Source organism: Oxyura jamaicensis, chromosome 28 (genome assembly GCF_011077185.1).
Source record: "Oxyura jamaicensis isolate SHBP4307 breed ruddy duck chromosome 28, BPBGC_Ojam_1.0, whole genome shotgun sequence".
In the NCBI taxonomy this organism is placed as follows: domain Eukaryota; kingdom Metazoa; phylum Chordata; class Aves; order Anseriformes; family Anatidae; genus Oxyura; species Oxyura jamaicensis.
The window spans coordinates 2689380-2716200 of record NC_048920.1 but is presented as its reverse complement, the minus strand read 5'-3'; the positions used below and the strand labels follow the sequence as shown (position 1 = coordinate 2716200).

At 45.4% G+C, this 26821-nt stretch overlaps 1 protein-coding gene across 1 annotated transcript in view; it reads left to right on the top strand.

Moving 5' to 3' along the window:
• Window positions 1-11707, top strand: part of KDM4B (lysine demethylase 4B) — a 90241-nt gene extending 78534 nt beyond the window's left edge. Inside the window, exons 20-24 of the mRNA XM_035348250.1 lie at window positions 2435-2620; window positions 2747-2911; window positions 3700-3819; window positions 6785-6877; window positions 8783-11707. Coding sequence (XP_035204141.1) covers window positions 2435-2620; window positions 2747-2911; window positions 3700-3819; window positions 6785-6877; window positions 8783-8968 — 750 coding nt within the window. The 3' untranslated portion in view covers window positions 8969-11707. The remainder of the gene's footprint in view (window positions 1-2434; window positions 2621-2746; window positions 2912-3699; window positions 3820-6784; window positions 6878-8782) is intronic.
• Window positions 11708-26821: the final 15114 nt, after the last annotated feature.

Here is a 26821-nt window from a genome sequence, read left to right as displayed (position 1 = left end):
AACGCTCCCGTGAGAGGCAGTATCGAGCACACTGTATATCAGCAGTTGTCCCTGTTGGCAAGAGAATTAGGTATTGACAGTTTAATAATGAGATCTCATTGCTATTGACTTGCTTTCAGTGCCGGGTTCCTGCTGTGCACTTTGCTGTGCTGCTTATCTGGCTTTTGAACGTGGTTTACGGCGCGATAAAGGCAAGGCTTATTAAATACGAAAAAACACATTCTGGCAACACTAAGGCCCTGACTTTTGAATTTCCTGGCTTTTGTTAGTTTCAGTAAAAAGGCCAAATTAATCTTTGGTGTAAACGTACTGACTTAATTTAATTCACAGGAAGTGAATTTGACTTATTTCATATACATGGGGGATAGGTCCCAGTCGGGGAGTGGTTAGCTTGCAGAGAAAGAAGGAAGAAGGTATCTCCCTTTTTTTTGTGTGTGTTTTGCTTTGAAGGAAAAGAGAAATAGTCTTTGGAGAAGGAGTGGTCTTTTATTTGCCTTGGCGATGGGTTGTAACGCAGTGGGGCTCTTAGCTAGGCCCCATGGACTATGATAACACAAATATAACACTGAAATTTGGCAGTTCTTATTTTGTGCGGGGGGGGATTGTTTATTTGCAGTATTACTCTCAGTATTTTTGAGGATACACTTTTCAGTTAGCCCAGATCTAGGAGCAGAGTGAATTTTTATTTCTGGGGGTTGCTTAGGCTTAGCGCGTGACCTCAGGAAGCTTTCGTTACGTTGCTAATCCCATGGGATGTAGTAATTCATACGGACCTTACAGTTCAGGTCGTGAGTTCTGTTATGTTGCATACTTGGAGTGCTGCTTTAATGGAAGTGAGGTAAACGAAACGTGGAGATTTAAAGAGTGAAAGAAAGGCCCTGTTTAATATCAGACACTGCAGAGAGAAAGACTGTTATGCGTAATATCAGAGTATGTTTATAGGACATTTATATTTAGGTGGGCGGATGGGTTGGGAGGGAGGCAGTCAATCAAACTTGGGGGGCAGTGGCTGGAGCAAGCCAGAGTAATGTGCTTTGGAGACAGTCATCTGGAAATGGGCACTAAAAATTATTGCTTTCCTCTGTTCCTCCTTGTATATGGAAATTATTTCTCTGTAATAAATAAATTACGTGGCTGTATAGTTGGATTCACAGGCATATAATATCTCTCAGGATTTTATTTATACGAGCTGTTTTAAGTAGTGCAATTCATTCTAACGAGTAAAATGCATGTTCATCTCATGTGTGATATTAAATTTTCCTTGATTTGCCTTGTCTAAGAAGCCTCGGCTAAGGTAAAGGAGCTTTCATCGATCAGTCACAGATCCTCTAGACTTAAGGTGTTAAAAGCCTCAGAATGGTGTTTCCAAATAGTTGTCTGGAAATATTTCCAAGTGTCCAACTTAAATTTCTTTAGATTGAGATTACCAAAATCTAATCTCATGTGTTTCTGAGAAGCTTTAAACAAGAATTTGGTGCTGTTAAGGAGGAGATTTATCTTGTTTCCCGCTGACACCTAATAATTGCTTCCAATCTTTTTTACATTTCTTTTTAAAGCAGTCATGTCTTAAGTCGCTTACCTGTCCCCTCTAAATGCTGTCTAATTAGATAGGTCTAAGAAGCGGATCTGCTTTGCAGAAAATGATTTAAAAATGCCGAAAGGTTACATACTTTTTTTTTCCCTTTGTAATTCTGATGTTTGGTACGATGTTTTAATTTCTTCTGAGTTATCTCCAGTAATCTGACATGGATAGCAATAAAACACAGTTGATATGTTTGTATGTAAAAAAAAAACAACGGCAACAAAAAAAAAGCCACCATTGTTCCAGTACATGAAATGATATTCTATTAGATCTGATAGATAAAATGTTCCATTAAACATAATAGAACAAACTACTACGCAGTTATCCTCTGCTCCGTTCTTTCCAAAAATGAACGTTATTTTTCTGCCGTGTCTGTGATGGTCCAGCTGCAGTTTGAAATAAGATAGGTATATTTTATGTATCTAAGGAGGATGAGCATTAATAAGCAGTTCTTTAACAACACTGATGTGCGTTTGTCTGTTAGGTCCTCCTTTCTCTCTGTCCTCCTGTGAGCATGGTCTCAAATTGGATTTTAGTCTGCTTCACCATCCAGTATGGCTCTGGAGGGCTGACTTAGTGGTAGATGTCATTGTGGTTGTGGGAATGATAAGAAGCTACAGCAGGTACTAACTTGGCTTACAAGTGATTCTAGGCAAGTGTGTGGAGTTGGACAGGCAATTCTGGCAGTACTGGAGTTGACCTCGTAGCATGAAACATCACCATTTTTGGCTACAGCTCCTGTGCTGTAGCCACTAATGGTAAAAACGTTTTGACCCTGTGAGTTATCGGGATGCCGATATGTTGCATTAAAGCTGCTGTGGCCTGTCTGCATAATGCTAACTTGTGTGTCAGAAATGCGTGTACTGTCGGAAGCGGATGAAGAAAGTGTCTGGTGCCTGCATCCAGTGCTCCTATGAGCACTGCTCTACTTCCTTCCATGTGACCTGTGCGCACGCTGCTGGTGTACCCATGGAGCCGGATGACTGGCCCTACGTTGTGTCCATCACTTGCTTCAAACACAAAGCAGCTAACCAGAATGTAAGTTTGTTGGATGTTTTTTAAATTTTTAAAATTTCCGCTGTTTTTATAGAACGGTTTCTCTGCACTTGTGTTTTTAACCCAGCTTTTCTGATTGCCAGTTTCTCCCTTTTCTCTTCAACATAGGTTCAGCTTCGAAGGGAAGTGACCCTTGGACAGACTGTGATCACAAAAAACCGGAATGGACTCTACTACAGGTGTAAAGTGATTGGCACGACAACACAGACTTTCTATGAAGTAAACTTTGATGATGGCTCATACAGTGACAACGTTTACCCAGAAAGCATTATTGTAAGCAGCTCATTATAGAGACTATTAACCTTATAAACGAGTACGAAGTATAACGTGTGTATAACATCCTTCTATACGCTGTGGGGTGGAACAACAAAAGTTTAAAAAAATCGTAAAAGTAAAGTTGCTACTTGCATAGAAAAGCTCATACTGTTCTTCACTACCACCCTTCCTGTTTGTGACATTATCTCATTTCAGTTTTTTTGTTCCATTACGAAAATGTGATATTCTAACTTAATCAGAATCGGCATCTAACTTAACGGAATGCAGTGTTTGTTTTCCATTGCATCCTATTTGTTTTGTGGTTGAATAATCTCTCCTTTTTCAACTGACAAGCGTGATTCATGGGGGAAGCAGATTAGATTGTAAGCACTTCTGGTTCAAAATAGGAAATGCACTTAATATAGAGGGAATGCATAGAAAAGGCTGACTTGTCAACTCATGCGTTCTCTTCCTGATTGTCCCATTGATTCACCACGTGGAACAGAGCAGGTCACCCCGTGTGGTTTTGGTGATATAGGCAGTTTGATGTTTTGGGATTTGTAACGAGGAATTTTCGAGAACTGAGTACTGTCACCAGAAGGAGGTGCAAGTGCTTATTTCTGCTCTTTTGGTGTTTAATGGTTTGTTTGAGATGACTGCAATTAATCACCAGTCTAGTAACTTTCTTATGCTTAATTACAGTGTTATATAGGAACTTCCCCGAGTAGTGGTTTTTAACACACTTCAACTACTTGTTGAGCTTTGTCTCTGTTGGCTGTCTGACCTCTTTGCCTGTCCGTCCTCAGAGCAGAGACTGCATCCAAATGGGACCCCCTCCAGAGGGTGAGATGGTTCAACTGCAGTGGACAGATGGAATTGTCTATAAGGCCAAGTTTATTGCAGCCCAGATCAGTCAGATTTATCAGGTAAGTATGGAAGAGCATCCATGTACTTCATACCGACGTGTCCGATTGTTACCCCTACTGTAGAGGCCACTAACGTTGAACGTTTGCTCTGGTCCTGAAGAGACAATTTGCCTTCTGAAATTAATACTGCTGGTACACTAAGAGAAATGTAGTGTTAAAATGGATCAGGGTAAAGGTATTCTGTGGCAGAATACGGCTGCATGGCTAGACGTATTTCAGACTGCTCTTAAAATATAAAATAGATTTGCCATTTTTCATGTTGTAGGAAAAACACACAACTTCTTGATTACAGTTGTGCAGTTTTTTACAGCTGAAGAGAAGGAAAAAAGCATTAATAAACCAAAAGGATTTGTTAAAGTCAGTACAGGATTGCTTAGCATGCAGTAGCTTTCCTCTTGAAAGTAAATGTCTTTGCTCTTTATTTGGATGAAGAGGCAACACTTAAAGACACGTTGGTCTCCAGAAGCTGTTCCTTCTTGACCCACAGCAATTGTTCCCTGAGTGTTCACCAGTATTAGGAAGCTTGTACACAGGAACTTTCCAGTAACAGAGGGCAGATGGAGGAGAAGCCATTCGCCTCCATTGTGGGAGAAGAGTTTAATGGCTGATGTCTCAGATTCATTAGTGGAATACTGAAAAACAGCTCAGATCTGACTCAGGTCAAAAGTGACCTGCTCTTACTACTCTCTGGTGGCTCGTGCTAACTGAGCTTGTGACCTACAGTTCCCCATGAGCCAGTATTTACATAATTAAAACTTTCCTTGACAATTCAAGAGAAAGTAAGGGAAATTATGGGTCAGGAGACTACTTCAAGGGGGGAAATAAACCTCTGGCCATGGGAAGGTACTTTGCAGAGCAGTAGCAGCATGTGGGAATAAGCCTTACACACTCTCACCACCTCTGTTTTTAAGTAGAGAAAAACAACAGCTTTTTTTTTTTTTTGTCTTTGAGTCTTGCACATAGAGGATTTTTGTTTCTGGAAGGCTCTGAAAGTAAAGGAAGATTTAGCCTGATACCACAGCGTTAGTATTTCAACACAGGTTTTATAAGATGCAGTGTGTTCATTGGATTAAATCTCTTTTAAATGTTACCAAGAAGCTGAAAATTACAGTGATTTATAAAGGAAAGTGTACTTCGTGCACATCTTTTTGAAAAATACGTGCTGGAATATAATTGTTATTTTAAAGAGGTTGATGCCCCTAGACAATTGTAAAAGGCAAAGGAAGTCCCAAGTCTTGCATTTGTTTGAAATTGGGTTCTGGTTTCTATCCTTACTGCACACAGAGTGTTTCATATCTGTGTGCAAAGAGCACAATAGTTCACCTTGTCAGTTAACGGTCTTCTTCGTGTGCATAATGGAAAGTAAATGCTTCAGAGAAGATGTGATCTGAGGTGACCCTGGTTATGAATAAGTACAATAACGTAGTTCCATAAAGATCTATTTTTATGCATGCTTTTCAGCTTAATCACAGTATGGGAAATTGTCATCAATTTCTCAAAGGTAAAAAATTTTGAAATAGGCTATTCCACTGATAGTGAGAGATGACAGAAAAATATGCATGAGGAGTCTGGGTTTTTCAAATCGTGCAGTTACCTATAGGTAGAGCTCTTCTCCATGGGGAAAACTGCCTGAACAGCTTTCGACATTGGTTCCTTATATAGATGCTTATTTTCAGTACTTACTGTGCATCTCTATTGTCTAACAGGATTATATTTAACAACGCAGCGATGGGGTTTTTGTTAGGAAATGAGTGTGTTCGTAGGAAGGCTGCACGGATTAGCTTCAGCATTTTCATCTTGCCTTATTTTGCATTAGCTTTCCAGTTCCCATATCTGAGCCTGTGCTTTGTGTGCTAAGATTAGTTGTGTATATTTAAAATAAATAAAAATAAAAAACAAACACACACTGATGTGTGTTCAGAACAGGCCTTAAGCCTTATCAGTAATTTGGAGCTTTAATAAACAAAATCCAGCCGCTCTGTGATGGTTTGTGGTGCCGCTGCCCTGCCTTGCCAGTTCTACCTTTCTGCAGGAGATGGAGCACAGGTAGTGGAAGTGGCAGACCTGCTTGTGGCTCCGCTCTTGAACTTGTCCATTTGTTTTCCCTTCTGACTCCACTATGCTGGCAGTAATCTGTAAAACCGGAGAGTAAATGGGACTAGTAGCACCTTAAACCACCTCAGTAGGGCTCAGCAGAGCTCATCTGTCAAAGGCTGTTCTCCTACCTGCATGGTTATTACAGCTGATGTATGCTGCTCGGTTAAGGGACCTCAGCAGGCATCGCAGGCCTGGTGTAACTGATGAGTAGTAAGACCTGGGCAGCAAGGGAGGAGGAGTTCAGAAAACAGATGACTGCTTCCTTCTGACTGTGTCCAGTCCGAACCTGCCATCCCCTATTAACCGTGTTGTGTCTTTGTGTTAATCCAGAAAAGTAATAAGTCTTAAGCCAAGGCAATGAGAATCTCTTAAAATTTGTTAATAGTTTTAACATTTTTATATGCACGTTTTCATGAATAAACATTCCTGTAACAACTGATGCATAATTCATGATATAATCAGTGCTTAGTGAGAGAGATTTGACGTGAAGACTTACCACCATTTCTTGTACCTGGCTGATGATTTCTGCTTGTTAAAATATAAATGTATTTTAGTAGCTGGGGTTGTTTCCTCGTGACGTGTAAAAAATCCTTTGTTTAAGATGAAAGAGATTCTTCATCTTCATATTGGCCTGAATACAGGGCTGCCTTTTATTATAAGTGAAAAGCTGCTTTTTTCAGGATTTGAATGTAAAAACCAGTGGAAATCTCTAGCCCTCTGATTGGGAGGGAGGGCAGAAGTGGGACAGAGCTGGCCTCTGATGCTTCCTTGCTATTTCCATGGGACTGAAGGGCCCATGCTTGGCATAATCTGGGAATGTAAATCTAGAGGCCAAATGTTCTTATTTCATCTTCTGCCTACTCTGCAGGTTGAGTTTGAAGATGGCTCCCAGCTAATGGTAAAGCGTGGTGATATTTATACCTTGGAGGAAGAGCTTCCAAAGAGAGTCAAGTCTCGCCTGGTAGGTATCAAAGTAAGAGATGCGGTAAAATGGCTGTGGCTTGCAGTACTCATTCACATTCTCTTAACGTATTGTTTAGGCATTAAATGAACACAGCCTCTGCTTTCTCTGGTCGTAAAATCCCAGGTCCTGTGCAAAATCTGTAGAGCAGGAGAAGTTCTCGATGTAAATGCTTCTCAAGCATTTAAATGATTTTCCATTTTACGCGTTCGGACCTGATTTTTGTGTTCTCTGGTTAAAGGATTATGTTCATGCCATTTTACACCGCATAGTGTATGAATTTAGTTACACAGACTGCCATTCTGGCTGAATACTGCCTTGCCTCATAAGTCATGTGGATGGGCCTACAGCTAAGTGGAACCTGGAGAACTGACTAGTGACATGGGACCAAGCCCCCATTTCTTACCACACAGGAGATGCAGCACGTAGACCTTACCTACAGATCCCTTATATAAAAGATCAGTGTGCCTTTAACGGCATGCAACTGAAATATTCAGCCTAGAAAATGAGGGATTTATTTCACAGCTTGTTTGGTTCCAGACTTGCCAGATGTTTTCAGACCTGGTGCTTTGATCTTTAAAGTCATCTCATTTAAACAAATAATGAGACCAGATTCTGTGCCAGTGGAGAATATTACTGTTTTCCTCTTCATTCTAAATGTCATGTTAGCTAGTGCATGACAGGGACAGATCCACAGAGTTATTCTGTTAAAGGTTGTGGGCTTCTGTGTCTCTTAGGAGACAAAAAGAGGATGGTCCAACCATTCCTCAGGAGTACAGAGGACTTCTCTGTCAAGTTGAACCAGTGATTCTCTGAAGCTGTGAATCCATGGCCACCAGCAGAAGCATGAGAGGCACATCGTTAAAAATGGCCTAGAAACAGGCAGTTACGTGGAAAAACTCATGTCAGTTTGGAGGAAACCTTTGTTTGCTTATGCACGAAAGGGTTTTACCAAAAAAACATCTGTAAAATGCTTTCTGTAATGTAGCTCTGCGTGGCTTCTCCATCTTGAGGTCATTTATCACAGTAAGACCTCATGGCATAAATTTTACAGTCTAATAATAATTCACCTTGTTATCCTCAAAAGATTTTTGGTGGCAAAGACACATCCTAGAATTGATTTCTAGGGTGTGCACAATATTCTGGCTTATTTAAGCTTGACTAGTAATAAAGACAATTATTGGAACTTTACAATACAAGATTTGGAAAGTAACGTATTCTCTGCAGGGGAAACCATCAGACTTTATATCAGTTCCAGGGAAAGGAATGCAGGCTGGAAAGTGAATTAAAAGTTTCAAGCCTGGTTGAAAGCTAAGATTTTTCACGTGTACTTTCCGCTGCCAGGAGCGTTAGGTGATACGCCGTGGAAGCGATGCTCACGGTGCTTTAATGTAGAACAGCAGAGCAAAGAACAAAGCAATAGGAGATGGTAATTTCTACCAAGAAATGTACCTCTTTTGAGAGTGTAAGAAGAGGATGAACAGAAGCAATCATTTGTACAGTCATGTTAACCCCAAATGCTTTCTTTAGGTCTTGATCTTTTTAAGACATCAGGGAAGCCCCAGTTTCCTGTGTGCCTTCTACTAGGAATGAGCAACGTGCGGAGAGAGGATAGGAGTAAACAGTGAACTGGCAAGGCAGGAATTGAAGTAAAAGATATCCTGATACAGAAGGAAGGCAACCTGAGGGCTTCTCTTCAAGTTTGGTTTCAGAAACCCAGAAGCTTTTCTTTCAGCCATGTGCTTTGCATGTTTCTGGAGTTCGCTTTTTGTACAGAAATTCTCCGTACCGGGTTGTTCGCTCACTTGTTGTCCCTGCTGCCTTGTTATGCAGGTGCACTCAACAGGTTGTGCATGTCTGTCTTCTTTCTGTGCCCCTAATGACTGTACTTTGTGTCTCCTGCAGTCCCTCAGCACTGGGGCCCCTCAGGAAGATGTATTTTCGGGAGATGAAGTGAGAGCAGCCAAGCGCCCCCGGCTGGGGAATTCAAGAAATCCTGAAGAATATGGACAAAACCCAGATTACTTGGCCTTTATGGAGAGCCTGTTGCAGACGCAGTACCAACCTGGAACTCAGAGCAACATGTTTTAACTAGGATTAATTAAATACAAAGTTAACCCTTTTCAAGCCTGAGAGGAAAAAAAAAACAACAACAAAAAACAGAAAACTGTGGAATAGAAGACCAGCGTTGTGCAATAGTTTGCTGTGAATTCCTTTCATCTTCTTCTGGTTTAGACTGCAAGAAAATTCTGTCTGGCTGCACACTACCTCTCCTTTGCCAGACATTGCCGACCGATAGGAGCTTGAAAAACTTTCTGACAGCATTTCACACGGAGACTCGGGAAGAGTTTGTACTAACAGAGCTTTGTGACTGACTCCTTTTTTGGCTTGTAAAGGGTTAAAATTTGATAAAATGACTTTTTAAAATATGTCAAACTCTTTTGTCTTTAAAGGTGCTATTACATTGACTACTGAAGCAGCCTTTGGAATTGTGTTTTCTGTACATAGAAGTCACCTTTGTGAAGTTTTCTATAAATAAGCATTATTAAAAAAAAAAAGGCAAACAAAAATAGGAAAAATGAAAGTTTCCACAAAACATTTTTCTAGGTAATGGCTTTAAAACTGAAAATAAAATCCTCCCCTCTCATCCCCAAATGAAATGTGACTAATATTACAGCGGGGAGAGAGAAAGCAAGTGCAGATGTCCTGGAGAGTTCTGGGTTCTTTTTTGTAAAGAAACACTATCTTCTTTGTAATCTGGGGAAGATGGGGAAAGAAATGTTTCATAGCTGGGATGTTTCTTACAGATAATTCTCTTAAAGACATGTGATAGATGTGTGCATTTCTGCCATGTCACCAGGAAGGGACTTAGTGAAACAATGGCCAGGTTCTGGCCATTCTTGTCATCTTCCTTCCCCATCTTTGCCATCCAAGTTGCTTTCTACTTTAAAAAAAAAATACAAAAAAATCAGCATGGCTTTCAGTTACAATACGCCACTCGGTTTTGGTAAGTGTTCTGTTGCTGCTTCTTGTGTTAGTTCCTTTACGAGCCATCCCCTTCCCCACTGCAGACTAGAGCACAAAGGGATTGTTCTAGCTCTCTGGTAGGCATGTCTCCCATAGGAACCTTTTCTTTCTCTGTCTCCATTTTTTTTCTGAGTTGTGCTCCTTACAGTTGTGAGAATCATTCCATGACAGAAGCCTGGGAGGTGTTTGTATGTTTTTCTTTTATCCTATTAAAGAAGAAATTCCCCAAACATCTTTGATTGTTGTGACATCCTTTACTAAAGTAAAGACTGAGCCTTTGAGATACTCCAGGGAAGAGGAACGCAAACCCTTCTTTTGATTGGACTCAGTTCACTGAGAATTGAACGAGCATTAAAGGCAAAAAGAAATCCTCAAGTACGGAGTGGGCAGCTCCCACCCCAACACTTGAAAATCACCTCCGGTCAAAGAGCTGTTATGGAACAGTTTTTTAAAGAGCCTGGTCCTAAACCCTACTGAAGTCACTGGAAAGTCTCCCACTCTCTTTGGAGGACCTCGGTCAGTTCAGAAAGGAAGAGAAATGCAGAAAGAGAACTGCAGCCCTAGTGCAGAGCTGGGAAGGGGACGTGGCCCCCAGAAAGTCTGGGTGAAGGGGGGCGCGGAGGCATCGTGCCGCTCGCCCAGATGCCTTTTGCCTGGCAGAGGCCGCAGTGACACAGTAGAGCTATCCGGAACGCTGCACGGCAATCTTTTCCACTTAATTCCCTGAAATTACTGGACAGAAAGAGACGACATTCTTTTTTTGCAGTCCCATTAGCAACGTGGTCGTTGTGCTGTGGAGAGGTTTTTGAGCAAGGCTATAGCTGGATCTTGAAGGGAATAAGTGGGAAGGATTTGTGGGCTAGCAGATGGTAGATTAGCATCTTAAAAGACTCGACGGGTATTAAACTGTCCTAGTGGAAGAGTGGAGATAGAATAAAGCAACCTTTTAATTTTTTTATTTTATTTTTTGGGTTTTGTTCTCCCTGGAGAGAATCGGAGTTCCCTTTATTTCTTCCTGCCTCTGCTACGGGTTATTTTCTGTGTGTGTGTGTCGGCGCGTGAGCACGCGTGCGTGTTTGTAAGAAGTTTGAAACAGGGTTTTTTTTATTTGAGATACTGACGTTTTCAATGGATGTCTCCAAGAATAAAATCAAGCTGAGACTAATAAAAGTTTTAAAAATTGGCAAGGTTCTTAAAAGCCTCAGTTGTTACTCCTACATAGCTGTCTCCTGTCGGTTAAAACATAATTTAGCAGAAAGCTTGCTTGTATAAAGGAAAAAGAATGTTGCCAGGCCACAGAGAAATATTTAAAACAGTTGAAAGAGAATTTTAACAGCAGAGGATTTTTTTTTTGGAGGGGGAGGGGAAGGGTGGGATGGGGACGAGCTGTTGTGAGCAACGGGGAATTTCCTCTGCATGTTCAAGTCCTGACTGAAATAGCACCGTTACTGTATTCATATGTAGTACCTTTTAAAAAATACTATTTATATTGTACAAAACAAAGTGTGTTTCCTCCCCCCATATTCAGATGACGAGTTATGTTTGAACGTGAACCTGGAACTGTAGAATGCCCTTCCTTGTTGCAGGGGTTCTCCTTTTTTTTTTTGTTTCTTTTTAAATCCCTCTTTTTGGTTTAGGAATGACTTGTGCAGATTATCTCTAATGACCATATTGATGGCCTCTGTGCATCCGACTATTGAAAAGGAAATAGGAAATGCACATTCCTACCCTCCCCTTCCTCCAGTGAAATATATTTGTAAGTGTCTGATTATGTGCTATAAAAATACTGAATTTTTTTCCCTAGATTAAGGATGTGATGTATTTTTTGCCTACTTACTTTTTTTCCCGCTGCCTCTAGGTTCATAATGAATTAAAGGCTGTTGAGCACTTCAGAATTACAATTTTTGGGGGGTTGAAGTCTCTTCATTTCTAAGATTAAAGGCTTTCGTACTGCAGGAGAAGAAAGCTCCCAGAGATCTGGTTTGTAACGATGACTGATTACCTGAGCAAGAGAAGCCAAGACTCATAAACAGGAACATGGTCTTTTCCTTCCGCTCCGTTAATCGTGCAGAAGAGCTTTTGCACCCCCTCCCAAAATTAAGAACCAAGCTTGCAATGTATTTTTGGTCCAAGGCCCAGGATTTGCTTTAGCTGGATTTCTCATAAGAACAACGGTTGCTAAATAGCCAGAGGTGATTCTAAAATCCTTATTTTTTACATCACCAGGTTGCTGTCCCTTTTGGGAGCCTGCCTCGTAGCCTTCCAGTAGCCTTTCTCTCTAGCCCTTGGAGGTCGTGCTGACATTGAACCTTCTGAAATAGCATCTTCCTGAACCTTCCTTTAAACACCTTCATCCCCTTCATCCCCCTCTCTAAGCCCTAATACTTTTCTACAAATTCCTCTCAAATTGTTGCAGTGTGAAGCTAATGCTGCAGAACACGTAAAAGAAAAGGAATCTGCAGCTTCCAGTCCTTTGGGGCTTAATAGTTTTTCTTGAGATAATCTGAGGAATCACTAGTGGGAAGAAGCTGCTGCTAAGTCCATTGGAATTTACACCCGCACAGGGCTTACCTTTGAATTTAAGGTCTGCTATATTGCTGTAATAAGAACAAATATAATTCTAGAGATGTGCTAAGAAGCGCTACATGCTTCTAAGTAACTGCCTGGATCAGTCATCAAAAGCCAAGGTTCAAAACGTTCTATCACAGCCTCGCAGAGTGGGACGGGCTTTGTCACACAAACCTCCCTAAGTCACTGTGGTTTTCTGTTCCTAGCTGAGATTGCTGCACTCAAACGTAGTTGATGTGGAGTTAAAGGAAATGGTGCTGTACCCAGGGAGTTGGTGTGAGTACTACGAGCGCTGTAGTGAAGAGCTTTGCTTCCTGTGCTTTCCTCTTGTCTACACTTAAGCACCGTTTGGGGCTGGATGAAAGACTGTAGATGAGTGCAACTCATTAGCCTTTTCTTCTAACCTCTCTGTCTTTCTTGTCCCTGGAGAAAGTGAGTTTGTGTGTCTTCAAACAGAGACAGCTGCCTCTCTTGCTAAGGCAAGTTGCGGTCCTTCTGCTTTTCAGTTTCTTCACCTGTGCCAACGCCATCCTCGGGAGGCCTTGCTGGTGTCCCCTCATCCCGCAGCATGCTCACGGGCATCGTCGTGTGGTCTCCTCCTGCCTGGCACTTGTCAGCCCTGCCCTGCAGGGAGCTTTTCTGAGGACACGGCCATTAGCAGACCTGCTAAGGTGAGGACAAGATGCCCCTGTGAGATGCTTTGGCTTGTGCACAGGACTGCAAGTTCTCCTTGCTGCTTTCCCAAGTCCAGCTTCTCTTGGGCTGGTGAACAGCGGGGTGTCCTTACGGCAAACAGCTGCTCTGAAACGTGCAGCACAGAAGCTGATAAAACTCCCTGACTCAGTGTCACCAGCTGCCACATGCACAATGAAGATGTTTTGTGATAATTGCTGGCAGCAATGAAGAGACAGGGATGGACAGGTTGCTTATTCCTACCGTGAGGTCAGCGGAGACGTTTGCTGTTTGCCTGGCGAGTGGAACAGGGGACAGCGATTTGTTAACTCCTGGTTGGGTTGAAGAATGATCCTTAGCTTGGGAAGGAGAAATGGAGGAGATGACTTATTTCCTTTCTTCATAAAGGACAGGATTATTTAGTAGACTAAAAGCAGCGGTGTTGGTTGGGGTGAGGCTGTTGTCCCTTGGCTACTGCTGGGACGGAGCAGACAGCCATAACTTCCAAAAAGGTGGATTCCACGTTTACCATCTTGTCCTTTGCTGTCCCATCATACTGTCACTCTAGAAGATGCCTTGTGGCAGCTTCTAGTCCTACTGAAACAATTCTTGCAAGCGCCTTGCTGCAATTTCCAGCATGCAGGTCTCTGTGAGCACGTTCACACGTCGCGGTTTGTGGCTTTCCCCTTCATGGCCTCTCCTGGCTTCCAGCATCTTTGCCGGTACATGGGAGGGTAAAGAGAGCTCCCAGGCACTCCCTCTTTGATGTGCTTGCTACTTTCTGCTTTCCTTTTGTGACCGTTTATTTTAGGGAAAGAGCAGATGATGGAAAAACATCGTCACATGCTGCAGACATCTGTGCTTTGGCCAGTTCTGCAGAACTCCTATTTCTTAAGGTTATTCTGTGGGGATTTTTCTCTGTTCCTCTTCCCTCACTGTTCACATTAGTTCTTCATCAGTAGTTCTTCAGCTTGAACAAATTGCACCAGTTTACTGAAACTACTCATTAAACAGGTGCAATTCTTTTCTGGAAGAATGCCCTTATTTTGGTTGGAGTGCTTTCTTAGGGGAGTTTTAGCTTAAGATAATCAGGAGCAGTTTTAAACTAAACTTTGCTTTGAACCTGGGGATGCTGTTTTAGTTTAAAAGCAATTTGAGTTAACTAGCAGAACTTACTAGGGCATGTCTTCCCTGGTAGTGGGCGTCCTGTGACTCAGGGCTATGAGGAAGGCAGTGAGCGATCAGCACGTTGCTTCTGTCGCTTCTCTCTCTGGCTTGGATTTTTTCAGAGCACAAAATGAAGCCTTTCCTGCAGCAGGTCCTTTTGCTAGTACTGCAGTGGGCAAGTCCCTGTTACTTTTCTTGTTGGGGTTTCTTTTCCCTGTGCTTCCTACAGCTAAAGGTAGTCTAGTGAGCTTTTTACACCCTTTTAAAAAATAATTCAAACAATCACAATGTCAGAAGCCCCCTTTCAGACTGAACTGCAAACGGACCAAGTCACAAAGTGCAGGTTTGCAGCAGATGAGGTTTTCCAGGCATGTGATTACACTTTGATGGATTAAAGCAAGGAGGAGCACTGCCCGGAACCTGCCAAGTGCCAGAGCTGTCCCTCTCGTACCCTGGCAGGTGAGGGAAGAGCTCCGTGCAGCCCTTCCCACACCCTCCTGCAGTCTGACACATCCCAGACACCTCCCAGGGCGCTTGTCTTTGTGCCTGTCCGTGGGATGCTGTGACTTCAGCCTGGGCTAGGAGGACAATTTGTCCTTTTATCTCATTACAGGTTAATGAGGAAATCCTGTACCTGAGTTTAACCCTGAGCAGTGTAAACCATCTCAGCTTCCAAGCATCTAATAGTGATGATACTCACGGGTGCTCCTCGAGGGGCATTACTGCCTGCTTTGCCAACCAGAATTTCACGGGAGTAAAGGTTGAACAAGCTTCTTAAGACCCTGGCAAAAACACTCGGAATGAGTTCCTGGGGGTTCACCGATTTCCAGCCCCGTATCCAGGCCACCTCAGGGCTCTCACCTCATCAACAACCATACTGGTGCACACACAAAAAAAAACAAGCAACTTTGGCAAAGTACCAAGGCTGGAATGAGTTGGGGATGTTGAGCTGGAATGGTCTGGCAGCTTTGATAGCAGAAAAAAGATAACCGCTTGGTTTATTTGCACACCAATAGAAAATCACTGGGAGTTATTTATTCTGCATTAGAGGAGCAAAACAATTAAATTTTTTGTTTCCAAGAGGGGAAATGGAAAGGTCACTGTGTAAACACTGTTTGGAATTACATAGCCACCACAGCTTAGCCATTTTTCCTGTGGAATAAATACAAATTTGGCTGTGTTTCAGCACAGTTGACTTTGGCATACCTCTATACTCTAGTCTTGCCATTTCAGATGCCAGCTGCTAATATCCTCCAGCGAATGAGCTCGTAGCCAAACTGTCTCTGAAACAGGAGTGATACCCTCCCCTGTGCCCCAGATCATGGTTTAAAAATAAATAAATGGACAGATCCACTGCTCATCTGCTTCATTTAATGGAGCCATCTCTTGAAAACACAGCAAATTTTCTTTGATTAGGAATGAATGGTCAGTAACCCATGATGCAAGCCAAGATGCTGTCACTGTTTGGACTAACAGGGATTCATCTGCCTGACTAGCAAGATCAAATCTGACTTGATTGCAGGTACAGAAGGGTCACTGTACAATTTTCTACGTGGAGAAGCAATGAGGTGGGGGAGAAGGGCTGTTGCGCCGGTCCAGTGTCCTGGTCTCTCCACGTAGAGCTGAGGTTTATTTCTTTTTGTTACCTTAATAGCTTGGAGCCGCTAGAGGAAATCTAGGCTGAGGAAACGGTGCATCTGATTAATCTGGGATTCAGCTGTAACATGGAATTAGTGCTGCAATCCCATAGCTATGTGTCCTGTGTTGGGTGATTAATGTGAGATTTTTGTCTGTGTCTAGTGAAAAATCTGCCCGAGTGCCACTGTTTCTGTGAGATCCCACTGCTCAGGGATGTTTCTGTTTTATAGAAACGGTTCATTACAAGCTTTTTTGACTAATTCTGAGTGTAGAAAATTGGCTGCTTATTAAATGTTATTATTACTCTCACTTCTGTGGCACTGTGAAATCAAGAGCACGGTCCATTTTATCCAAATTAATCTCCGTAGTTTTCCTCAGTAGGAAAAGAGATATCGTCATATTTTTCTGCCTGGATTTGAGATATTCCTGATTTGAGATGTTCATGCCCAGACCTGAGTACCTAACCTTAAGTATTTAAATGCAGTGCCAAATGGTAGCTACATACCTGCAGACGACAAGGTGGTTGTGGTGCTCTGCAATGAGTGGTGTCACACTGACCTATTGCAGTGGCTGAATTTAAGCTCCCCCCCTGCTTTTTTATTTAATTTTCGAACGATTTCCCAACAGTTGTGTGATAAAGCTGGGAAGGGAACCCCAACATCAAGCCTCTCTGCCCCACCACCGACTGCTCTGGTAGCTACTTCCCTTGATTTTGGATGCCCTTTTTATGTTTTTAAATTATTTATTCTCAAAGCACAAAGACCAAACTTCACCTCTATTTATAGCACTGCCAGAATCATGGCAATATTTCACTCCCAGCAGGTGATTGACTGAAAAGATGAGGACAAAAAAAACAACACTATCTTACCTCTGGTGCACTGCTTTGTTTTCTTACACAGTTTCCATTGCAGCCTCTGCTCTCTGCTGCTTCTGGTCTTAGGCTGGGCAGTATGTTTAACCTCTGTGCCTCTCTCCTCTACACCAAAAGCCCAATAAAAAAGAATGTCCCCTTGGGATTCTTTTGTCAAGACCCCAGCATCATTGGGCTCTTGTAGCCCCCCGATGCAGTGTAAATGCAGCCTGTCAGTGTCTTGTCACCTCACTCTTGCGCTTCTATTTACTTCCATAATCAGCGCCCCTGAAAGGCAAGCCTGAACTGCTACTATTAAATATAATTGTCACTGTGACAGGTCCATTGTGGGGTAGAAAATCTGTGCCTTTCAGAGCTGTCTCTCTGATAAAGAGCAGTGGTAAAATCAGAAACGAATCCCCAGGCTCCACACTGGCATGGCGATGGGGACTGGGCCTTTGGAGGCCCTGAGGAGCGAAGGCCGCTCGTGGCGTCCCTGGCTGTTGTCTCCTGTGTGAGTCAAGGAATGCACAGTGTTAACCCCCCTCTCCTTTGCTCCTCCGCAGATCCATCTGCCATGGAGACCACGGCCATGGTCCTGCTGCAGGAGGCTTCCAGGCAAAGCTTGGGCCTGCCGGGTGAGGCTGGGCCGACCAAGGAGGAGCGCTTGTAAAACCCCAGCTGCAGGTGAGTGAATTCCTGCCACAAAGCCCTTCAGGTCGTGACCGGTTGCTTTGCACTGAGGTATCTCACTGAGAAACAGGGAATCTGGCCTCTGGGGACTTGGGCTGAGGCTCTTCCCTCCCATCCTGTGTGTGATCCCAAATGACAGTGCCAAAATTAAAGGAAAGCTGTCACTGGTATTGGTAGTGCTAGTGCTACCGGAGTACTAATTATAGTAGAGAAGACACTTCCCTTACCAACCTCTACTTTAAGCTCTTTATTGCTACCTTATAAAAGTAGTATTACAGTGTCCTGTGTGATGTATTTTGGAGACAAAGTTGGACGACATGCAGTTTGCCTGTTGGTTTTCCTCTCCCAACTTCTGCCTGGATACAGCTGAGCATAAAAAAAACACCCTCGGCTGAGGTTTTATAGTTGCACTAAGATCCCTAAAGCAGTTTCTCCTAAAATATTCAGGCTTAGTCACCAGTGAGAACGCGTAGCGTAGCTCTAAGATTTGGAAACTGCGTGCGGATACAAATGCGCAAAACGCCTACAGCACAGCACCTGGCACCTGAAGCCTCTGTCAGTGCAGGGGGGGAAAAGAGCACGAAATGAGCTCCTTGGAGGCACAGCGAGCTCTGCAGCGAGCAGGGCTGTCTGCTGAGAGCCACCACGTCCCGCTGGAGGTTCCTGATGCTGAAGTTCGTCCTGCCACCGCCTCCTGGCTCAGTACGGCACTTTGCTTGTCTGAGCCTCGGTTTCTAAATCTGTATGGTAATGGTTATAATCTTTCCTTTCTGCCATCCTTTTTCCTTCTTATTTTTATGTCAGTTCTCAGTAGGGGAAGTTTCTTCTTTTTAACAGCCTTGCTTTCAATTTAACAAGTCTCCGCTTTCCTGTAGAAAATTGCAAATAGATTCTCCCAGCTGCTTTCTTCCTACACCGGGTTAATTTCTTTCCTTGGGACTTAGCTGCACCGTATTGAGCGAGGAGGAAGATGCCTGCCATGAGTAGGCGTTTGGTGCTGGGGAGCGTGTTGTCTCCTGCTGACCTGAGCCTCCAAGCTCCTGGCAACCTGGAATTTCCTTTAGGGCTTCTTCCAGTCCAGAGCGAGGAAAAAAAAATTGAATCAAGGTAGTGGAACCCAACACGCTATTTTACACTGTAGTGTTTCTGTGATTTATAAACTCCAGAGTAAATCAGGGAAATGTATGGCATTACATTTTTGTGTTACAGTGGCATCCTGCATACCTGATTGGGTTTGAGACTCTGATAGGGGAATAGTAAAGCACAGCTAGGAAAGGCCTGTGCCCTGGGAGTAGTTTGCAGCCTCTGCCAGGGAGATGCAACAGCTCTGCCTAGGACACATTGAAAAAGGGCGATGGTGAAAATAATGAGAACATGTGCTTTCCTGTATGTATGACAGCATGTATAATTATGAGCCTTATGGATAGTTTATTTTAGTGACACAGTAGACAAAGAAGTAATAAAGCATCAATGAAAACTTGAGGCAGCTTGCTGCTGATAACGTGGTAGAGGTTCTTCTTAAAGGATTTGGAGTTTACACTTTCAGGGTAAATTTGGGTCAAGGAAATAAAGAGTATTACATGGTATTTCTTTCACCCGTTGCAGCTGCCTTCTCCTAGTGATAGGCACTCAGCAGCAGGGTGGAATGAGATTAAGAATGGGTAAACTTATTTGGAATGCTTGATTTACTTAAAATTATTATTTGCTTCCAAATCATTTCTACTGTGTTCTAAATGAACACGGTGCTTCCAAAGAGATGGCTAAGCTCAGAAGAAAACAAAACAAAACAGTGAATTTTTTGGCATCTTAAATGTTTTGCGTGTTGGATGCCGTCTCAGATGTCAGGAGCCGAGGTGTGAAACCAGCTTTGGCGCAGATCCAGCCTCTACCCCCCCAGAAACCCAGACAGAAAGGCGTGTGCTGTGAGAGAGACATCAAATGCACTGTCAAGGCTGGATCCTGCTGCCGCCAGGATTCTCTGTGAAGGAAAGCATTTTATAAAGGTTAGAAAAAATAAAATAAGATAGAATAAAATAGAATAAAATAAAATAGAATAAAATAGAATAAAATAAAATAAAACAAAGCTGTGAGAATTACACAAGGCACCCACTCCTCTGCAGTCCTGGAGGACCCTCTGGGGATGCCTGCTAAGAGGGGGAGCAGAGCAGACAAAAGCCGCCAAGATCTGATAATAAAATCTGTTTGGAACAGCTGTCTGCTGACAAGTATAATAAACTGTATTAATGGTGTCATTATTATTCCCTAATTAAAAGCTAATAACTAAGAATTAATTGCCTTTAAGAGATGAAGCAGTGCTATGGCAGGGATTTATCTCTGTTTTTCTTTGCTTGCCTGGCTGTGCTGATATTTTCAAGCTAATTAATTGAATCAAATCTTACTGAAAACTAATAATCTCTCTGTGTCGATTCAACCAATTGAATTAAGAGGTGTTTGCTGTGTGCTGGGTTTAAAAAAATATATGTGTGCTCTTTGCAACTTGCTACCTCGGGTGATGGCAGGCAGCGGGGCTGAGCGTGGCACGGAGTCAATAGGGTCTCACTGGCAAACTGTTCGGTGGGGAAAACTTTCTCCGGCTGTGCAAGGGAGGGAAACGGAGCATCTCGGGGCTAGCTGGAGGGATCCTACTCCTCTGGCTGTTGCAGTGTCCCCACGTTTGGGGATTTATTTGGGGCAGAAGGGCCTGGCTGCAGCTTTCAATGGTGTGGTCACAGAGGTGTTAACAGCTTTAGCTCGGCTGACCACAGACAACCTTTCCAAGAGGCTTCTTGGAGGATGAATGTCACCGAACCACTTCATGATGGGTGCCTGACCCCCACGGGTGGCTGTGCCGAAACCGGGCAGGATGACAGGCTTGGCCTTGGGGCACCTTGTGGGGCTCACAGCAGAGCACAGGGAATAACGCTGACAGCGTAGATGGATGTAAAGCAGCTGCAGCCCTAGTAAGTGGATTTTATCCAGAGAAAGCAATAAATAGGTAACTACAGGTATCAGGAGATCTCCTCTTCAGAGGCTGATTAAATCTCACATCTTCTGCTGGCAGTGAGGGATGAAGCATTGTGTTGGGATCTCATTTTTTCATCTGATGGGTAAAAAAACAGTCATGAGCTTTCAGGTCTTACAAGGGCCAGGACCGTTTGTGGGCATCGGTGTTGGCTTCCCCCAGAAGCCAAAGACGGGGCCAAAATCCATTTCTCCTCTGCGTCTCTGCCCCGTGGGGGAGCGTGGTGGGAAGTGCCTGCTGCAGCCCTGGGGCTGTGCCTGCCCCAAACCCTGCAGCAGATGGAGATGAAGCGAGGCCGAAGGCTCCCCGCAAGGTTTGGATCCCTCTGCGAAGCAGAGGCAGGTCCTGCTTGTGCCACTCGGGAACTGAGCGAAGCAGCGCAAAACCTCCTCGTCCCCTTCTCGCCCACCTTGAAATGCCCATCCTTGCCCTAAAAAGTAACACTTCAGCATCCCCTCCAGAAGCTCCTGACGGTTGTGTGATGCTAATTGAAAGGAACCAAATGTTCTTTTTGGAAGTTCACTACACCGGTGTTAATCTTCTCTGCGGAGTGATTCTATTAAAGTTCCCCAAAGAGCAAACTGTAAATTCATTAGAGCCCGTTTTGGACCGCACCCTCCCTCATTTTGGGTTTAAAAAAAAAAAAAAAGATTAGAAGTCATCTGGGCTCCTTGATAATTAAAAAGAAGATGCTCAAACATAATTCTTAATTAAACTGTAATGAGATAAGAACTGCGTAGCCTGCTTTTAGTCTGTTGGAAAGATGCAGAGGTTCCCATTGTAATTATGTGATTTATGATCTTCCACGCAAAGATGTAATTAGTTCCCCCCTACCTTTTAAAATTTGAACATTATTCAGATTAAAAAAAAATATGCAGCAGTTTGAATTTGCTTTTCCAGGTGGAATAGTAATTTTTTTGACACAGGTTTTTGATAAAGGTTTATTTATTTATTTATTTATTTTTTAGGTTTCAACCTAAATGTCCTGTGGGGACATTCGAGGCCAAGCGATTGTGCAAGCATCTCTTACTGCTTAAAGGGAGGGGAGGAATTTTGCGGGTGGCACCTGTGGAACGCGTGCCGCGATGACACCGCTCTGCGATACTAATTAGATCCGTAGATGGTTTTTTTCTGCCTGTCTGATCTTTTGTGAGGAAACGAAGCGGGTCCTCAACGTGCTTTTGCAGATAATCACCGGGGAGCTTGGTAACGCCTCCCTCAACGTCGATATGTATGGACTGAAAGCAGGCCCAGAGCTGCGCACTGAAAAACGTTGTGCTCCGCGGGAAGGTGACCGAAGGTGAGCAAGGTGCTGGCGAGTTCTTTGTTTCAATGCCTTCTGAGGCTGCTGTTGAAGCAGACAAAGTGCAGGTGGCAAGCTCGGAGCGGCGCCTGGACGGAGAGTCTGTGGAAAAGAGGGAAAGAAGGAAGAGGCCTCACCTGTGGAATGAACCCCCGTGTGAGCTGAGTGTGACCTCCAGACCTTGCTGCCCTGTAAGGGTGACACTAAACTGCCCTGAGCAACTGAAAAAAAAAAAGCCCTACTTGCCTGACGCTGCTTTGTGTGGCTTTCACAGAGCCTTAGCTTCAAGGGCCGGGGCAGGGATGAGGGCAGCGGTGTTCTTCGTGGAAACTGGACCGTTGATTTTGGTCCAAGGCCTGCTGCTAGCACAAGACTATTTCTAAGAAGGAATTTCATATGTATTGCTGCATCGTGTGAGTCGTGAAGGCCCACGTCCCACGCCCTTGGATTGTCCAGATTTTCCAATGCCCTTGACAGCCAAAGCCAGTGAGTGCCCCATGCTGCTGGCACTGCTCGGGCTGTGGGGCTTTCCCAGTCAGTCCCGTCCCTGGCCCAGCTCGGCCACGAGTGGTGTCTGCAGCCACAGACCGGTCCCGTTCCTCAGCGAGCGGACAGCCCTCCTTTCCTTGGAACAGCACAACCTCCCCGCTCGCCAGGTGAAAAATTTTGTGAGTGCTGCAAGGAGTCTGAGCAGCACTTTGTGATACAGTCGTTGCCAAAGCTGAGAACCAACAATTGGTTTTCTGTTAATTTTAGAAGGGATTTTGGGTTCCTAAATTGGAAATATCGTGGGACTCTGCTCGTTTCTCAGGTGCTTTGCTTTGCACAACAGCTGTAGCAGATTTTCTTTTTGCTTCTCTTTCAGGCAAACAGAGAAGAAGGTTAATTGTCCAGCCATTGGTGGTGCCCAGCTGCTTTGCCTGCACACCTGGTGCCACTTTGCGGGGCTCTGGGTCCCACTTTGGGTCGATTTGCAGCGAGGTGGCTCCATGGGCAGGGTGCCTGGAGCTTCCCTCTCCCTGCGCACGGAGGCACAGACGGAGGTCAGTTGTGTTTGTGCTGTGGGATCTGGTGGAGCAGCAGCCACTGCCAGCTGATGGGCAGCGATCCCACCCGCTTGTTTGGCTTTGGTGTTATCCCCTCACCCTCTCCTGGGATGCTTTTGTGTCACCGTGCCTGCGTCTCATTTCGAAAACCTTGGAGCAGAGCTGGGGACTCGTGGCCGCCTGTTGCTCTGTGGGGCTGCGCTGGGCTTTCCCAGCCAGAAAGGGACGGGAGGAGGGCCTGGGGGAGCTGAAATCTGAATTAGAAGCGTTTAGCAATTTCCTGAACAACACCTTGTGTGCAGCTCAGGCACAATGTTACGTGTTTAAAGGAAAAAAAGATTTTTTAATCATTTGGATACATTTTTTTAGAGGGGTTTATTATCCTCGGTAAGCCTGGCCTAAAACCCTTGTGTAACCCATTAATCTGGGATCGCCATCTGCACCTACATGTGTGCTTGTGTGTATGCATTGCTGTGTGCACACAGACGGATGGATGGAGCACCGAGCTCCGTTAATCAGGAGTCTCTGACCGGGAGGGAACCGCGCGTCTGTCCTCCACGAGATAAAGGCGTGAGGAGACAGCAACGTCAGGGTCTGGGCTCGGTACAAATTGCAAAGGGATCTGGAGTTACCGCTCTGGTGTGTAGCTGGGTGGACAGATAAGTGGGCAATAGGAAAATAGACAGGTTAAAGGTGGGCTGGGATGAATACGTTTAGTGGCTGGGGAGGGAGCGCTGTTAAGAAATAGAAACGTTTCCCTGTTGTTCAGGCTTCAGCCTAGTTTTGAAACCATCTAGTAGTTTGCTTTTACTGTGAGCAGTTCATACAAGCACCAGAGTCAGACCCAGCAGTATGCATGGGTGAGGCTTACAGCAGTCGTTGTCCTGTTTTGGGTCCTTGTGTCTGACCTGGCACCCAGGGGTGCGCTGATCAGATTGTGCCGGGCTGCGGGGGTGAGCTGTGGACCTGAGCCCAGCCCGTTTTGGTGAGCACGGCGCTATCCGGCCCGGGCGGGAGCCTTGAGAGCACCTCGTGCCAGTGCTCGGGTTTGCCCAGCAGTCCCCAGGAGGTGCTTGGAGGCCACGGAGGCCGAGGTGTTGGGCACGTGCCGTCAGCATGTCAGTAAGGAGGGCAATTGCAGGAGTGGAGGATTTTCAGAGCCCAAGGCTCCTCTCAAGGCTCCTCTCTGTTGTTCTGCTTCACGGGGACAGCACCAGGAGCCTCCCCAAGCTGGAACGGTGCTGGTTGCGATGGGAGCTGGTGCTGGAAGGGCCGAGGGCAGTGCCAAGAGAGGAGGAACATGAGCGGCTGGAGGCAAGGCAGTGGTAACCCCAGGGCCTTCCCGTGGGATCCTGCAGGGCTGGCTGGTGCTTGGAGGCGAGGAAAGGTTACGGTGGCTCTCGGGGAGCAGTTCAGAGGTGTGCTTTGTGCCTGGAAGGAAGGGCAGGGGGGACTTGGGTGAGCTGTGGGTGCAGGGATGGGCAGTGGTGGGTCCATTCGGGTTCCTGCTGTGACGCTGCGATACGTGATGGAATGGTTCTGGTTTCCTGATGGGGAGATTTGGGACCAGCCTCCCCCATCCCCTTCCCAGTGGATGAACTTGTTGAGATAATAAGACAATTTTCTCAGCGCCTGCTAGGGTATTTACTTTTTCCATTTCAATTCTACATCTGTTCGGTTACTGACTTGGAATTTGCAACCATCTTATTTAGGAGGAGGAATTGATTTCTCATTCAGTTACTGCTTCCCTCGCTATAATTAAAGCGTGGCGCAACATGAAGAATGTCTCCTGGCCTGGGAACTGGTTTGCCACTTGGGTAATTCTGTAAACCAAGAAAGGCTTTTCCTTTTCCTCTGGAATGTAAATTACGGTTACATCTACTTTCAAGTCTTCGTTCTGCTGCAGGGGCCTAAGGGGGCTCTTGGTTTAGGCTCGTGCGGAGACGTGGGGGCTTTTGCAAATCAGTCCTGTGGTGATTTGGCATCCAGGCCGATGCAAATTAAGATGGATGCATGCAACGGTTTTGCATGGCGTGATGCAAATGTTCACCGGGACGAGGCTGCTCCCTGCAAACCCCTGCTGCCGAGCTCCAGCCGTGCTGCCCTGAGCTGAGCCCCGGCCCCAGTGAGGGGTTTGGGGCCCGGCAGCCTTCCAGCAGCTGCACTCGAGCAGGGAAAGCGTAATTCGGGGAAGAGGGAGGGCTCAAAGAGATGTTTATTAAACTGCAAAAAGAATCTGATCAGGATTTGCATGTAAATGATGTCAGATGATGCCTCGAGACCCAGCTGCTTCTGGAGAGGGCTGCACAGGGCTTGGGGTCAACTCTGAGTCCTGCGGGGCAGCGGGGAGCCGGGCTGCTGCTGGCTGAAGTGGCCGTGGTGTGGTATTGCCCCGCAGAGCAAAAAGCCCAAAGCGCCCTGGGTGCCCTCCCCATGAGGACAGCGTGCGGCACAGCCACCTCCGCAAGGCTGGGTTAGGCTCCGCCGTCCCTCTTGGCCTCAGCAAAGGGCTCTGCGATGGAGATGCCCTCGTAAAACCACGATCTGTACTCTAGCCCCGATCCTCTGCGCGGGGCTGTGTCCGTGGAGATCTGGAGCCTTGCTGCCGGGCCTTTTCTGGAAAAATCCTGCCTGCAATGCTTTACTCCTCCCACCATGCACGGGCATAGCTAATAACGCGCTGTCAAAGCTATCCGTCAGAGCTCAGGTTAGAGAAAAAAAGAGGGAGACAGATTAAAAAGGGACCTTCGAATCAATAAGAAACAAGAACCTTCCCTGCTGAAAAGGGGCATTAATGGAGCAGCGCTTAGGGTTTAATTAAAAAACGCCAGCTAACGGTGGGCTGGGTTTCAGGCTGCTGCTGGCTGCCACAGCGAGCCCTGGCAGACGGAGCCTGGACCAGAAATGCGATTTCAGCCGCTCGGCGCAGCGAGGCCGGGCGCCGCGGTGCAACCCGTGTGCTGCGCACGTCCTGCGGCCGGGGATAATTTATGCTTAATCACACCACCAGCACGTCGGGCTGTCACATGCAGAAGCCACAAATTAGAATGTAATTTCGGCAGCTTATGAGCGCCAGTAAAACGCTGCATCAGTGGGACCTCTTAGTGCGTGCAGGTTTGTGCTCGTGTTCGTGGGGCTTCGGCTTCCCCGAGGCTCAGAGCATCCTGGCCTAACGCGGAGGCAAAGCACACAAAACCTGCTGGTATCGCGTGCGATGGGAGGGATCCGTGCGGAGCTTGGCGGTGTGCATCAGTACCGATCATACCGAGCTGAGTCAGAGCAGCAAGAGTTCCAGCCCGGAGGTTTTTTTGTGGATCCCGGGCTCTGCAGGGCGCCTCTTTTCCCTCCTAGCCCTTAGGAGTGTGTGCGCGGTGCTGTCTGCTCTGTGCTCTGGGAGCTGTAGGAACCTAAATGCACCAGGGCTGGGGCTGCTTGGCTGTGTTGGTGTTTTCCGAGCAGTGTTTTCACGCAGCCCACCCTGGGTCCTGTTTTGGTTTCCTGCCGGATGTTCAAAGCCGTGCTGCTGCCCGCCGGGGTGGCAGGGGGTCCCGGAGGGGGCGCCTGGCGATGTTGCAGCTCCCAGCCTTGGCGGTGGCAGTTCCTGTGGGTGTCCGATGCAATGAAAATCAGAAGGCAGAGGCATCATCAGGATTTTTTTTGTGGTTATAATGCTTGTCTTTCTTGATATTCCAGGAAAAGGAGGAAAAGGAGTCCGATTGCTGCCTGTTGTAGGCCTATCGCTGCTGCTGCATCAGGGTGGAATCAGTGTCATTAGGCAGCTTTGCAGTTCTTGTCAGCCTGAATCTTGCTCTGAGATTTTATTTCGTATTTGCTTTGGTAACTGGCTCCCTGCTGTATTGTTTTTTGAAAGATTTACCTTGTCCCTAGCTGCTGTTCCAGTTCTTTGTCACTCACTTCCCTGTGCTCCACGTGGTATTTATTTCTCTGTTCAGTGAGA